The sequence below is a fragment of the Ammodytes marinus genome (genome assembly GCF_949987685.1).
Source record: "Ammodytes marinus genome assembly, chromosome: 6".
In the NCBI taxonomy this organism is placed as follows: domain Eukaryota; kingdom Metazoa; phylum Chordata; class Actinopteri; order Uranoscopiformes; family Ammodytidae; genus Ammodytes; species Ammodytes marinus.
The window spans coordinates 17,091,667-17,107,229 of record NC_137235.1 but is presented as its reverse complement, the minus strand read 5'-3'; the positions used below and the strand labels follow the sequence as shown (position 1 = coordinate 17,107,229).

The 15,563-nt window shown below is 39.8% G+C and overlaps 1 protein-coding gene across 1 annotated transcript; it reads right to left on the bottom strand.

The window, feature by feature from the left end:
* Positions 1-12,386: 12,386 nt before the first annotated feature.
* On the bottom strand, positions 12,387-13,566 carry LOC307252559 (forkhead box protein D2-like). Its single transcript, XM_080030259.1, has one exon. It carries the CDS (start codon positions 13,497-13,499, stop codon positions 12,582-12,584), a length of 918 nt encoding a protein of 305 aa, XP_079886385.1. The 5' UTR covers positions 13,500-13,566; the 3' UTR covers positions 12,387-12,581.
* Positions 13,567-15,563: the final 1,997 nt, after the last annotated feature.

Here is a 15,563-nt window from a genome sequence, read left to right as displayed (position 1 = left end):
GTCGGCCCGCTGTAGCTTTCCAGCAGCTTGTTGACAAGGTTGTCCACCCAGGTTGTGATCGTGGAAGGTCCTAGATGTCATTTTTGGTGAACAACCTTTTACAACGCTCCATGTCCATAAAATCACTTTGCCCCCTGGGTAATATGTAATGTGGAAACCACCTCTTCTGTCTTTCCACATACATTGTATATGTCAATTTACAAAACTCTGCCGAAATCATAATTAGTATTCATAAATCAATCATCAGTTTGACTGCCAACTTGCCATTGACTTATTCAGCACATTTACACCCAAAGCTTGGAGCTTTTTTGGATAATAAATGTTTTTGTCTGCTTTCAGCAATAATAACCACCAAGCGGCAGGCTTATTGTCATCCTATTAGAGAGACATTTTTTTCAAAATAATTTAATCTTTTTATGAAAATGTTGTAGAAACCTGCACGCTTCGATGTAAAGACAGCAGGCCCCTTCAGAAAACTTTGATGTTAAAGCTATAGTGCGTGACTTCTGTTGTCCCCATGAGGAATTCTGAGGAATAACATCAACACTGTTGGTGCTTCTACTTGAGGTAAGCCTTCGGTGATCGCACATGGCTTTCATATACTGTACGTGCTACTGTACGTCCAGGGTTTTTCTTAGCAGTAGAATGAATCCACAACTGATCCATTTTGTGGGTTCTTTTTAAGCTCTTGTGCCAGTTTCGGGGAGCGATACCAATTTGTAAATTCTGTATACTGAGAAATATAGAGAGAGTTTTGTGGAGCTGATAGGCTTAATCAACTTTGTGACACTTCCACTAGTATTGTTGGATTAAGAAAGAATGCCTTTTTTTATTGTTTAAACTAAATGTTATTATATATCATATTATAATATCCTTTTCACTGTACATTCGAGTCTCATACACAATCTAATCTAATCTACTGGCACTCAGGCTCCAAATCTACTCTACAAATCTACAAAGATGTGGTATACTGCACTGTTTCAACTATTAATTCCAATCAGAATTGAAAGTTACACATAAAAGATAGCTAAAACCTACATATTCACCAAACTACAGACAGCACATGGGCTCTCCTTAGTGGAAGCTACGGCCCTGTTCACACGTTTAAACCACACAGCTAATCCAGAGTCTAATCTGTTGGCCCCTGATTTTACAAAGGGGGCACTTCAGCATGTAACGAGGAGTAAATCCTGCTGGTCGTCAAATTCTAGTTTTTAACTATTGAGCCTGAAGAACCACTTCCCTTTACAAAGGTTTTTATTATTTTGTTCATAGCATTATTATTAACGAGGATGTTGTCGACTCATATTGTAGGCTACTACAGAGGGGTATACTACGAAGCGAGATTAAGGGCTGAGCGAGGTCTGTTGAGTCTAAAGCGGTCTAAAGCCAGAATTTTCAGTATCACGAAAGGTGGCTCTCTTTTTACCTGGCTAGATCACCGTGGTAACAGAGGCTGCACGGCTAACCTGCTCAGAGCAGTTTTTGTTTCAGAGTTTGAGCTTAAATTCGGCTCTTAGAGCGCTGCCCTTCAAGGAAACTTCACATTTAGAAATCCCGCGGACCTGACAATATTGTCTGAGCGCTACATTCTCACTGAGGAAACTGTTACATCTAAACTTATTGATCAGTAAGTTAATGAACGAAACGAAGCCGTGACATTAGGCTTACAGAGTGAACTGTAACATCGCGCTGCGGCTTTTTGCCACACATGCATACAGTTATTGAAAATGTAAAATAGCCCACACCTATAGCCTACTGTATGCAGCGCCAATTTGAGAGGAGAGCATATGCTCTCCTCTCAAATGATTTTACCTGGCGATCTACACACACTGGCTCTTAATAAAGCGTTCTATAAAATCACAGGTTGCAACATTATTTCACTGTGGGCTTATTTCTTTTCATCAGTAGCGATTACAGTTGGGACGTGACAGGTGACAGCTGTCACAGTTCGGACATCGCTGCAGACTCGCAGGTTAAACTTCTCACAGTAGATTCATATTTGTCCGAAAAATCCAGACTACAGGTTTTTTAATGTAGGCCTATTGGTATTTGTAAGATTCAAATAAAAGACTAATAGTCTAAATCAAAATTGTATTCATTATGATGTGGCCCAAAACTAAATGATTTTCCATAGGCTATTCATTTGGGGACAGTGTCAGACTTAAATTACATTCTTAAGTGTGGGACTATAGGCGTAGTGCTATAAATATAGCAAAGTAGCCTATATTAGGCTAAATGGTATAGTGTTTAAATCCGAGTTCAACGTTTCATTGTTTTATAATGTCACGTTACGCACTGCGAGAACGATCGGCAAGATAAATAAATAATTTCCATGCTGGCAGCATTCCACTCTCCTTAGCCTATTTGCAGTAAGAGTTTTTTTCGGCTCTCTGTTTTCTGCTGTAATAATTCAGACTGACAAACTCTTCCTCTTGAATGAAGTTGGCGACACACTTTTGTTTTACTCAGCTGCTCACAATCAGTCCGTTTGTGTAAAGTTAGCGGCACAAGATCAGTCCAGTCTGTGCGGAAGCAGAGTCAAATGACGGTCAAACGCCCCCTCTTATGGGGACGCGCACAGAGCCTGAAGCTGAAACCCTCGTTCAACATAATAGGTTGATAACTTCCTTCGTGATACCGGTTAGCTCTGAGCGAGGGTATGTGTTATGTTGAACCAGATCAAAAAAAGTTGAGTTTGCTTTGTAGTATACCCCTCAGGTCTGCTGTGCAGATTGTATTATGTGTGTGTTGTGATCAGCTCACCACTAGATGGCAATGAAGGCTTAGTATTTAACCACTGCCACTTTGAGGCCGCTTATTGGAAACAAGGCATAATAATGTCAACCTTTTCGACCTTTTTGTCCCAGTATATTCACCATATCCTTATCATTATGTCATCTGCATTCATTGTGTAAATGAGATTGCTTAAAAACACAAAAACTAAAGTCAAAGCCATATTCTAAATGTGTCAGCAGATGTGGCAATACTGTAATGTACACTGACAAGTGAAACAGTGTTAGTGTGTCAACGGATTAATTGGTGGTACACCATTAAGTTGCAACGCCTTGATTTATACAACATTGCAATTGAGTCAAGATCTTATTCTCTTTGAATCAACATTGTGAAACTGAATTTCCTCTATGAAAGAACCTGTAGCAAACCCACAAGTGCTTTCAGTCTCTCAAGGGAACGAACAAGACTTGTTCTCTTTCCATATTCCCATAAATCAACTTTTATAGTTTGTTAATTGGGGTTTGTTGGGTTGCAGGGCATGCAAAATGAATGCAGTGATATTTGTTACATTTATAAATTGGCAAAAGTTTGATTATTATGCTCAAGTGCTATAAGAAACAAAACCAATTGCATTTTGTACACATATCTTTTATAATTGTTTTTCAATTTCCATTTGTCTGAATTTTGTTGTTGATTCTGTGTGTAGTGTAATTACAGTCCTCCTTTGTCCACATGACGCTGTGTATCACACACACACACACACACACACACACACACACACACACACACACACACACACACACACACACACACACAGACACACACACACACACACACACACACAGACACACACACACACACACACACACACACACACACACACACACACACACTTGCTCTCTGCTGGTGGGCCGTAGCCGCACCGCTCAGTGTGTGGGTGGTCTGAGCCAGGTGGAGGAGTGAGGGATTAACACCAGGCCTGCCTAAAGGAAAAATAAGTACAGAGGGAGAGAAAAGAAGAGAAGGAGGAGAGATAGACATGTGTCCACCAGATGTGAAGTCCAACATACGGAGGTGGTTTATGAAACAGAGTGAAGGGAATGAAAAGGCTTTTGGTCATGGGGCTCGGTGACAACTGGATGCATTGTGACTGAAATAACTATCACAATCACGCTCTATTCTTTTTTTTCCACATGTGTGCGTGTGTGTGTTTGCTCTGCTCGTCTGTCATTTGGTTATATACATAACACAAACACATCCACACACTCTCTCTCTCTCTTTCCGTCTCTTCTTCCGTTCCCGGAGGAACTTCTGCAGGCTGCTATTATACTGTATAAACCATTGATGACCATCTGTCAAAACATGTCCAGTAACTGTGTGTGTGTGTGTGTGTGTGTGTGTGTGTGTGTGTGTGTGTGTGTGTGTGTGTGTGCGTGTGTGCGTGCGTGTGTGCGTGCGTGCATGCGTGTTTATAGGAAGGTGTTGATGAGAGGGCCTGAAACAGGTTTAACTTACTAAACAAAAAAAGGCTGATTTTAATGCTGATTTTAATGTTAAACTACTAAAAATAATAATAGAGAGCACTTTATGTTATTCACTTTCCCACCAATACAAACCTGCAAAACATCACAAGTATCATTCTATCACATATATTTATTACTTTTAATCCATTTCTTCTGTCTTTAAGTTTACAACTTTTTACTTTAAAGCTTTGTCAAGAATTAACTGCTAATCTCAACTGTATTTTTTATTATATGCTGCGATAAAACTACTAAACAAGCCTTACATAAGACTCAAATTAAACAGTGAGGCGTTTCATTATTCTGATTGCAAGTTGCACCTCTAAAACATACATTATACATATGGCACATTTTTTCTGCCCTAACCTCTGAATATTGCTGTGTGAGATTTCTGCCTCTGGCTCACACAAGCAAAATGTTACATAACACTCACACAGTGCTCCTGTGAGGTTCAGCTTTAGTTGAGCATCTTTTTTTTCCTATGGATTCACTCTTTCGTTCCTTTGCACTGTGTGTGTGTGTGTGTGTGTGTGTGTGTGTGTGTGTGTGTGTGTGTGTGTGTGTGTGTGTGTGTGTGTGTGTGTGTGTGTGTGTGTGTGTGTGTGGTTTACAGTTGTTTACATAGCTAACAGTGGGTGAGCCGTGTTCAACAAGCCCCACCTCTGAGATCCAGGCATTTTGAAGTCCTATAAACTCTGGATGAAAGCTCAGGCCAAATTAATAAAGTCTAACAGGATAAAGATGTTACTTGTTAAGCAGCGTGACATTAAAATCTCCCTCCTAAATGACAACAAAACAACAATCTGTATTAATGACTTCCTGGCCGTGGAACGTCATTTAATTACTTTGTGTTTGCAATACGTCCTTGTTGTGTTGAATCTTTTGCCATTTCCTAACAGGGCCTTCACCTGATCTTTCATATTTCTCCCCGCTGGCTAAGTTGACCTCAGAGCTCATGCTCATAATGAGATATTAAGTTAAACCAGGGAGCGTGGAAAGGCAAACACACACGGATAACGTTAACTGAGGCCTTAATCCATGTTCATTCCAGTTAAGCTTCGACGGCGAGGCCCGTTACCTGGAACTGTTAAAATTTATTTTCGTTGATTCTCTGCTTATTGGGGGCCATTAGGGTTTTATCCCACTTGGTGCTTTAATAATTGTTGTTCTTTCGGAACCAAGCTCTAAGTTATGGAGCAATAAATTCTGGAAAATAGTGCCTGGATTTTTTTTTTAACTCAATGTTATCCCATGTTATTAGTGGGCTAGAGAGGCTTACGCTACCATTGTGAAAAGTGTGAGGCTATACCAGTGTGGCAATACATATCTCTCATAGTGCATAGTGTTGATATATGCCCTCTCTGTCCATTGTGCTGATAGGTGAAAGGTAAACAATGACTGGTGGGACTTAAACCTGGACAAACTGTCCAACAGTGATCTATCTTCTCTGGTCAAGCTGAGTAAACAAAGGGTACGTCTTGGTTTAGGTCTTTGTTCCCTGAGAGTTGAGCCAATCACAGCCCTGTATGTTGGTTTTAAATAAAGATATCAAAATAGCCAAGAAAAAGACAAGTTGTGTTTGTTGTCTGTCAACAATTACAAAGCATGTCTATCCAACAACTCTTGAGACAAACATCTGTCTCTTTAGCTGCTTAATGCTGAACTTGTTCACCAGTTAGGCTCTGTGGTGCAGAAAGTGAGATCATAAGGCTGTAATAATCAAGCAGAGAGTATTTAATAATCAAGCAAAAGAGTATTCAATCAAACAACAGAGGCTTCATGTTCTATCCAGTAAGAACATGGAGGTCCATCCTCTGTGTGTACTGAAAAGGCAAATTTCATTGTGCTGTAACGGTGCATATGACAATAAAGCTATCTATCTATCTATCTATCCGACCCAGGAAGCCCCTCGATGACTTTCTGAGAAGAATGGCCCCGATCAGATGGCAAGTCACATCTTAAATACAAGTCAGATCAGCATCCACAATAGTGTTGTGTGTTTCAATTGGCAGTCAGGTGAGGGGGAGGGCTCAGTGACAGACTGTTTACTGTTGCAGGGGGGTATCCAAGGGAGGGGGGGTGGGGTTGGGGAGGTACAGTCTGAGTACTCTTTAATACACATTTGAGGAATTTAACTTTAGACATACAGGAGCAACACAAGACAAACACAATGTTTCCTATTACATTAATAAGCATTCCAACATTCAATATCTGCCACCACAGCTCCAACTTATCAGTCCACTGTTTGGTTCTGAGCAGGCAGTGTGCTGTGGGGTTTTGGAGCTTTTTACAGCTGCCTGCAGCAGATGAAAACGAAGCAGTGAGCGTGAACAAAACAGTAAAGTTTCTGGACAGCTAAACAATGAGCTACAACTCGCTTAAAAACTGAAGATTCAGGTGCAAACTCTCTGTGGGTTCATCCCTATATACATTGTTACATAGTCAGTTAGCATTGTCATTTGATGTTAGTATTATAAAAAATATATCAATAAATCTATGTGTACACACTTCTAGTGAATCAATGTAGTCAAATAGACATTTAACACACGTCTGCTGTTTCCACTGGAGGAAATTATAATTTGTTTTTGTGCTATCTAAATATGATTTGAATGCATCTTAGATTTACTGTTCACTTAAATCAGTTCTGCACATGAAAATAGATTAAAGTTCCAATTGATGGCGTGATAACCTGCTTAACTTTTCTTTTTTTTCACCACATGAATAATTCATCATTATTGTGGCACATTAACATTAATAAACACTGAGCATTTCATTGAAGTAGACAAGCTGACAGACGGGATCTTTCCTCTGTGAATGGAGCTGTCCGTCAGCACGCAAGCACACACATGTGCACACACACACACACACGCAAGAGTTGTCCTCCACTCGAAGTTTGACATGGAACAGACTCCATCACTTTGCCGTCCCCCTCCCATTCATCTTTCCTCACTCCAGAAGAAAACAGAAAAGCTTATATTTGTATGATCAGAAATCTGGCAACCATATGCTGGGATATATTCAGCTTTCATGTCTTTCAACTTGGTTATTTTTTCAGGGGGGGTAAAAAAGAAAGAGTCCACTTCTCTGCACATGTGTATTTCCCTTGTTTCGTCTTCTTATTGTTCTTGAATTGAATCCTAGCATTGTGTGGTTGCTGACAGTGCTCTACTTAGCGAGGCCTTGTGTTGTTTGAGTCGACGTTTGTGGGATTATGGTTCAAAGGGGCCGTGCTGAGCTTGTACAGACAACTCTAGCCTGCATATTCACTTATCTCAGTTGCAGGTTGTCAATGATTGGAAAATCTATTGCAGATTGGTTCTATATAGTTGTTCCCTGGTTCTGACATTAATCTTCTGCTGACCTTTACTCGGATCAACAATTACTTTGAAGAGCACAGAAAACAGATACAGCACAGTCAGTTTATGAGACAGGCAGAGAGTCAAAATATGAGCATGGATGTAATATGAGCAACATTCAAAGACGGTGGAGTGATTATATTGCTTTGTTAACTGTCAGAAATGTGGCTATAGTATTTATGTGGAATATCAGCTGGTAACTGCCATGGGGCCCCCGGAACTCAGGAGCACTGAAGGCTTCAGGTTAGTTTGAAAATGTGTTTGATTGCAAACTAAAGTGTGCACATTCAAATAATTGTAGCGCCTATAAAAACATGACTTCAATTAGTATTTTTCTATAACACTTATTTATTATTCATGGAGACATTTTCAACAACCAAAATGTGTTTGGGGGCTTTAATTATAATGAATGATTTAATACTAAAAAAGCGAGCTAATCTGCTTCATCAGGACTTTGTGTCTGATTCAAATTGCTGAATGCTGATTGTTGCACAGAGTTACGTCACATTACCTTTTGTATCTGAGTCCCGCCTACTTCAAACCAGTGTGAAATACACCACACATTGCTGAATAAGATACACCTAATTATCTCAGAGTGGGAGAAACAGGGATAATCAATAGGAACCAACAGCATATTACCATAATGGTGTAAATGGGATTAAATGGATTTAAATAAAACTTGTGACTTGATGAGACAGAACATGACAAAGAGACATAAGATGATGTGATACTTTGTTTCGTGGAACAACAAGGTCAAAATTGACAAATGAGGCAAAGCCTATATGAACTCATTCAAGCAGCCTATACTCTAATCTGCCCCTACACTTACATACCTACTCATCCCGCTGCAACATATACAGTATACATGCAATAATGCCCCCTTTAATAATAATGGTGGTTTAAGTTGTCACTTTCCTGCTATGTGTGCTGCCCGACCGCTCATTTGACAGCAAAGCTGACACTTTTCTTCAATTCTTCTACCCTACCTCCACCCTATCATCCCTATAGGCTCTGAGTTAACCTTCCCCTTGTGGGGGAGTTGGAATTGTCACTGCAGCTCTGGGTTGGGCTTAGTCAGTTCATGTGAGGGGAGTTCTGATACAACATGCCAATACCTGTAGACATAATTCTACATTTACATAATAATCTGTTGCACTATAGCGTTTGTGATAAAGCTCCAAAATCATTAACACCCTCATGATGCACACAGACAACATGCACAAAGAGAGACAGTGCAGCTAACTAAGAAAATAGAAGTTCACACGCTCACACACGAGCAGAGAAATGAGCGAGCGGCTGTGAAGGAGAGTGTTCTTTTATGAGAGTTGAGAGTCAACCAGGGTGGTCCTTATAACTGCGTGCTCACAAGAAGGGAGGCTTGTCAACAAAAGAGCTGAAAACATCCAAGTCTTCCAAATCTCTTCCTAACTTCTCCCAACTGCAGCTTACATACACATCCAGATCTGGTCAATTCAGTAAAAGGATAAAGAAGATGAAGAGGTTTGAGTCTACTACTAAAATAACAAAGCAGGTCTCGACACTGACCTTTATTCTGTGTTTGTTCAACTTCCCCTGTTACCTTCCCTTCCCTTCTCCTTCCCCCAAGTTACGTCTGGCTAGCGGCTGTCTGGCACAAAAATTTGCTTGTTACAATGGAAGTCCAAACTATTCACAGCTGTTTGTTTTTTTTGCTGATTTGGGTCTTCAAACCAGTCAGTTTAAATGTAATGGCAGCTGTGGATGTGTTTATTAAAATAGAGTCTAACGTACAAATGTATTTGATCCAAAAAGTATTTAAGAGTTATCAAGCCATAGCTCATTAATGATCCCTCCACCGACTCTTGTATTCCTGGCTTGGGACCTCAGCACCTGTCAGCTCCACTTTTTTTATGAGCACTGGAGGCAGGAGTGGATACAGATTAACAGGGCAGAGCGGTTTGGAGGGAGGAGAAGCAGGGAAGTGGGAGGAGGAGAGGCAACAGGGATATTTGTGATATTTATGGGCTGCAGGGTGGCACACAGAGCAGCATACAGCCCAGTGTTGTTGTAGGGAGCTGCTCTTACAACAGATCTCACCTTCTCACTCATTCAGTACAGGATCACTACAACTGTATTGGACTATAAGTAATTGTGTCATTATATATTTTATGTCAGTAATTATGCTATGATCCTTTAAGGTAAATAAGATCCCTCTGCTTCACATCAGGCTCCTGTTCACCTTTTCTGTCTTTTTTTCTCGAGTGACCCGTTTGTTATACATATAGTTAATATACCAAAGACTCGCTGGATTATGTCCTGAGCTGATTGTCAACATGAAACAAACTGAATGGAGGTTTAACTTTTTTGTATAGCTAGGTATTGATATTGCTCAGTGAGTGGTCAAATATGGTCTTATCATTGGGGTGAAGACATCCTTTAGGTTATTATGTTGTGAGTTCAGGTGGTTCAGAGTGAGAAAGATGCCATGAGAAAAATGCCAAAAGCAGTCTGCAGTAGAATGAAAAAAGATGAATTGAAAACAAATATCCCATCATGAAAGAACGTCACTAAGCCTTGTAGACTGTTTTTTTCAGGAGAAAAATGAGCAAACACACATGTGAGCCCTTTAAAGATCAATTCTCAAAAGTGTTGGATCAGTTAATGAGTGACTGAGGGTGAGCTGATGTCATCATGCCTCTGGTTCAGTGTCCGCTTGTTTGGAGGCTCAACACAGCTGGAGAAAATTGGACTATTTCTGTAATCTACTAATTTTCTGCTTTTGTTGTGGGTTTTTTATTTCCATCCCTGACTATTCTCAGACACATTTATCCCTGACACAAACCCAAACCTGGGAGAGAAAGATGATGATCTATAAAGCAAATTGGCTGTGGCTGTTGGATTTTTGTTTCCAAATGTTACACTCACTTTATTTGTCTTACTTTATGGAAGTAAAAAAATAATAATTGTGAAAAGTTAGTTATAAATGCTGGTGCATCGTGCTAAGTCACAATAATGAAAATGAGTCACTATGACTGGATTTTTTTATGTTGTGATTTTGGCCCACATGAACAGGTTTTTATCATTACTTACTTTTCATCTATTTAATTTTATTTGTGTATTTTGTCAAAAATTGTCTTCCATACATGTTTCTGCTTGGACTCCAATGCCATACAGTAACTGATTTGTTGAAAACTTACTGTTGCCACTGTCACCGTTTTTCTTGTTTTGAGTGTCATCTTCCTCTTTTTATACAGACATGTGGATACATTTTGAGCTCATGTGTGGTTCTGCTGTTTTATGTCTCTGTCATCTGTCCAGTGCGGGCTTTGGGGATTGGAGAGGGTCCCTCCTTTCTTCAAATATACACCCTCCATCATATTTCCTGTTACAGGGCTCATGCTGCAGACTCAGGGGCTCTGAGCCCCACTCCAACGGGCCACACTATAAGAAGATTGTTTTGGTCTTTCAAAGACAGGGATCAGAACTTCATGTGCGCTATGATTGAATTAAGCTCAAATGAGACTAAGTGTGCCAGGAAAAGCAAACTGCTCCCAGGGGGGGGGGGGTATTTAAGTGGAAGGCAGCTGTTTAAAGACAGCAGAAGACCTGCTAGGAGCCCCATCATACCGACACCAGCAACTACATCCTGTGAGACATTTCCTCCACAGTTACCCAGTTATATCATGGAGTAGATAAAGTGTAATAAAAAATGGCTGTAAAAATTTGTAAAATATAAAACTGTAAAAGAATGTGTTGACGTATGTTGATGGAGTGAAATAAACACCCTATAATTTCAGGTTTTTCAGAAATTATACACGTTTTTAATAAAAAGAAAAACTTTATGATTAAAAATGAGGAAAAAATTTAATGGTTTTTTATGATATATCACATGGCTATTAGATAATCCACGTTATATTTGGGTTTCCTCTTGTGAGGAATGTTATTTAGAATTAAGGATCTTGACAAGATGACCCATTATTATGTGTGTTGTTATTCATCAAGCTGCAGGGAAAAGGGGCCATTATGACTTGCCTTTAATGTTTAATTGTAGGCTACTGCTCATTCAGCCCATACCCGTTTACGGTATAGGCTATTTAAATACAATATAGGCTAATGTATTTTAGAGTTGTGCATTGAAGCTTTTACTTCACGATTTTGAGTTTTTCCTCTCGAAATGCAGACGTAATTTTGCCGCTCAAGTTTCCGACATAATAGCTCAAAGTAGGCCTATACGTCCAAATGAAGCCTGCGGTTCAGTTGATAAGCCTGACGGCCAGATGATCAGATTGATATCGTCGCTGATCACTGCCACGTGCTATTATTTAGGCCTCAGAGGCTGACAATAAATGAAGGCCTGTTTTGACTTAAGCAGGCCCTACTAACATGATGTAGGAAGTGAAGGTCAGCGTTAATCCTTAGGCCTATATCAAATACATCCAGCATTGAGATGCACATTTCTATTGCTATTGGCTATATGTTATTGTTGTTCAGCGGCATTAGATTTTGTATTCATTATTGTACTTTTGCTTTTTTTAAATTGTCATTCATTCTGACCTTGACAAAGAAAACGCCCCCCCCCCCCCCCCTTCCCCATGTAAAGTACTTTATTATTATTATTATTATTATTATTATTATTATTATTATTATAGGCTTTAATTAATTGTGTTAAATTATTTAAAGAATATGAAAGAAATTGTTATCTTTGTGAAGCCTTATTTAAAAAAATATATATTTCAAAATGTAACCAAGCGCTAAGGCAACGTTGATATTTTATTTGGTCGTTTAATGATGGGAAACTCTGCCATAGTTAATTCATATTGCACAGACTTTGAAAATCCAATCACGTTTTATTCCACACATATATAAAAACTGTAAAATCAAACTTTTGCGTTGCTGGCCTTATTTCAATCTTAGGCCATCGCAAGAAACTGTAGTATTTTTACATAATGTAAAAATAGGGTAAACATCAATTCAGGAGAGCATCATTACATCAAATTGAATTAGACGAGACTTTTATGATTCCAGTCGGGAAACCGGACAACTGAGAAAGGGGGTAGTTTGGTATCATTCCGTGCAGCCGTACAGGAGGCATGAAAGACGAGTTTGGAGCCAGGGATGATGGAGCCGCGACGCAGCGGCCCGGGTCAAAGTGTTGAAATGTGAGACAGGAAGGAAAGTTCTTGGAGAGGAGCGAGGAGAGCGCAGGTATGATGCTGCTCACAGGTGGGATGACGGGACTAGTGTGGGGGCTTAAACGACTCATTATGCCCAAGTCTTGGTACAAATCAGGACTCTGGAGACAATAACCCATCCTGTGCGCTCCGAGGAGAGGAAACACGGGCATCAGGCTGCGCTCCTGCGCTATGGACTCTTTCAACGCACTCTGGTAGAAATGTTGCCTCTTGAAGCGTTTCCTCCGCCGAAGAAAACTCCCGTTTTCAAACATATCGGCCGACATGGGATCCAGCGTCCAGTAATTTCCCTTGCCGGGATTCCCAGGCTCTCGGGGCATTTTGACAAAGCAGTCATTGAGAGACAAGTTGTGGCGGATAGAGTTTTGCCACGCAGGGAACTTCTCCCGGTAATACGCAAAGCGCTGGCTGATAAAATCACATATCTCACTGAGCGTGAGTCTCTTTTTCGGGCTCTGGAGGATCGCCATGGTGATGAGAGCGATGTAAGAGTACGGGGGCTTCACCGAGGCGGTTCCCATGCCCGGACCATCCTGCTGCCGGACTGCAAAGTCTCCCTCCTCCCGTTCTCCAGCGAAGGATGAAGCGTTTTGCTCAAACTCGCTGTCTTTCTTACTAAAAACTGAAACCTCTGTGTTCTTCACGTCTTCCCCATAGTCTGTCTGTCCCTCCACGTCAACGTCCGTCTCTTCCATGAGTTTGCTGTCCTGGGTCATGGTCCAGAGTGTCCGGTCCCCAACAGGCGCAAATATCGCCTGTCTGGGACAGAACAGGCGCAGAGCCCCTTCTCTACTTTCATTCACAAAAAAAGTTTCTCTACTGACTGTTGCTCTACTCTTTAGCCTCCCACTCCAAACTTTCTCCTCCTCTTCCTCCTGCAAACAGTCTGTCTCCATCAAAACAACAGCGGACACAAACCTGACGCCATGTTCCTTTTGATCATGAATGGCCTTCTATTAATGTATGATACTGAGGATTCAATCGCAAAAAGTATCTACATATTTCTAAAAAAGTATATTTCTATAAAAGTAATTTTGCATAAAGATGAAGGACATTGTATACACCAATAGGCCTATATTATATTTATACATATTTCTGTGATTTATTATTTTATTATTGCTTCTCCCAGTGTTAAATAATTCACATTGATGAAAGTATTTAGATCCCTTAACTAAGTATATACCACTCTGTACTAAAAGGCTATATAATTAGGCAAAATAGTCCATGAATTTACAATCTAAGCTCATTATAAAAGTACAAATCATATATAGGCCTACATGTATGCACAAAAAAGACTTGCCAATAAAATTAGGCCTTTAGTATCATTTGTGAATGTACTACACAGGTTAGTTTAATCTTTAGCTACTTATCATATTTTACAATACTGTATGTTTTCCATTAAAAACAAAAAAAAATAAAAAATACACAAAGAAGGGTTGTCGTTGGATAAGTGTAGTCTAGTAAAAAGTATGTTTGCCTATGAAATGTGGTGAATAAGAAGTATAAAGTGGCCGAGCATGACCATACTAAAATAAAGTACAAGGAGGCTACCACAAAATCGTAGATAAGTAGAGCCCTCGAGTAAAAGTACTAAGTGACGCTCCATCCCTGTGCATCATGTTATACAGTTGACTTTTAAGTTTACACAGCAGGTGAGACCAATTTGTATTGAAATGTGCTTATTGTAAAAAAAAATAAGTAAGTGCATTCATTTTATTGAGCTTGTGTCTATCTTTCATGTTCTTGGCTAACAGAACGCTCATTTCCTTTGGTTTTCCATATTGGCGGATGGTTTGGCACACAGTGAGAGAGGCAACTTTCCCTCGCTGTCTCTCTCTCTCTCTCTCTCTCTGAGCTGGCTGTTTCAAATAAGAGGAAGACGTAATCCGTTTTGAAATAATAGCTGCACTGTATCAATTTGTGTGAGGCCACCCACTTGGCAGATTGGCCTGTACTGCAGGGTGGGCTGAGGAAACTGTGGGAAGTCTCATTAATGAACAATTCTTCCCTGTACCTCTCCATATAGTTTAATGTGATATGTGTACCGCTCTGAAACTATTATACTATTTTATAGACATAATATTTTTAGTATTACGTATGTCAGTAAAAGAAGCCCAAAACAAAGTCTATGTTACATACTGAATTTAATACACATCAAAAACCCATGCAAGTTCACACAAATAATCTTTTTTTTCCATAGAAAAAGATCAATGCCAACCAATCAACCCACAGCAAAATCACAAATTAACAATGAGAAAATTAACAAACCCCCCAAAACAACCACAATTATAAACGATGACAGATACAAACAAATAAATAACTTAATTTTACTTGTGAAACTTAATGAACATCTACTGAACTTAGCAGTCAAACATGCTGTCAAGGTCAAAAAAGGTCAACTGTTTTGCAGTTAATAACAGTGAACATATCTGAGCTCAGGTTGCCGTTTTTTTGGTCCCGTACAAAAATCACTTTCTATTGCAGCCATCTGGCACTGCTGGCAATCATAAAACAAGCAACACTGAAGCCGTTTTCATAGAAAATGTTGACAATTATAACTTAACTTTCCACTTAATGTGTCTACTTCTTATAGTAGCCCTCCTGTATCCTCTTCATTTGTTCAACTGGTTCTCCGAAAGTTCTGTCACACATGCTACAAAAGGGGGATTAGTGCATTTAAGATTGAAGCACAAATGGTTTTTCAGACGTTTCCCATGTCCGGTTTAAATAGTTTTACAAGTTTCTCTTTCCTTAATAGTTTTCCCTGATGTATACAGCAC

Excerpts from the sequence above, each read along its gene's own strand:
- LOC307252559 (XM_080030259.1), bottom strand. The coding sequence starts at position 13,499 with ATGACCCAGGACAGCAAACTCATGGAAGAGACGGACGTTGACGTGGAG.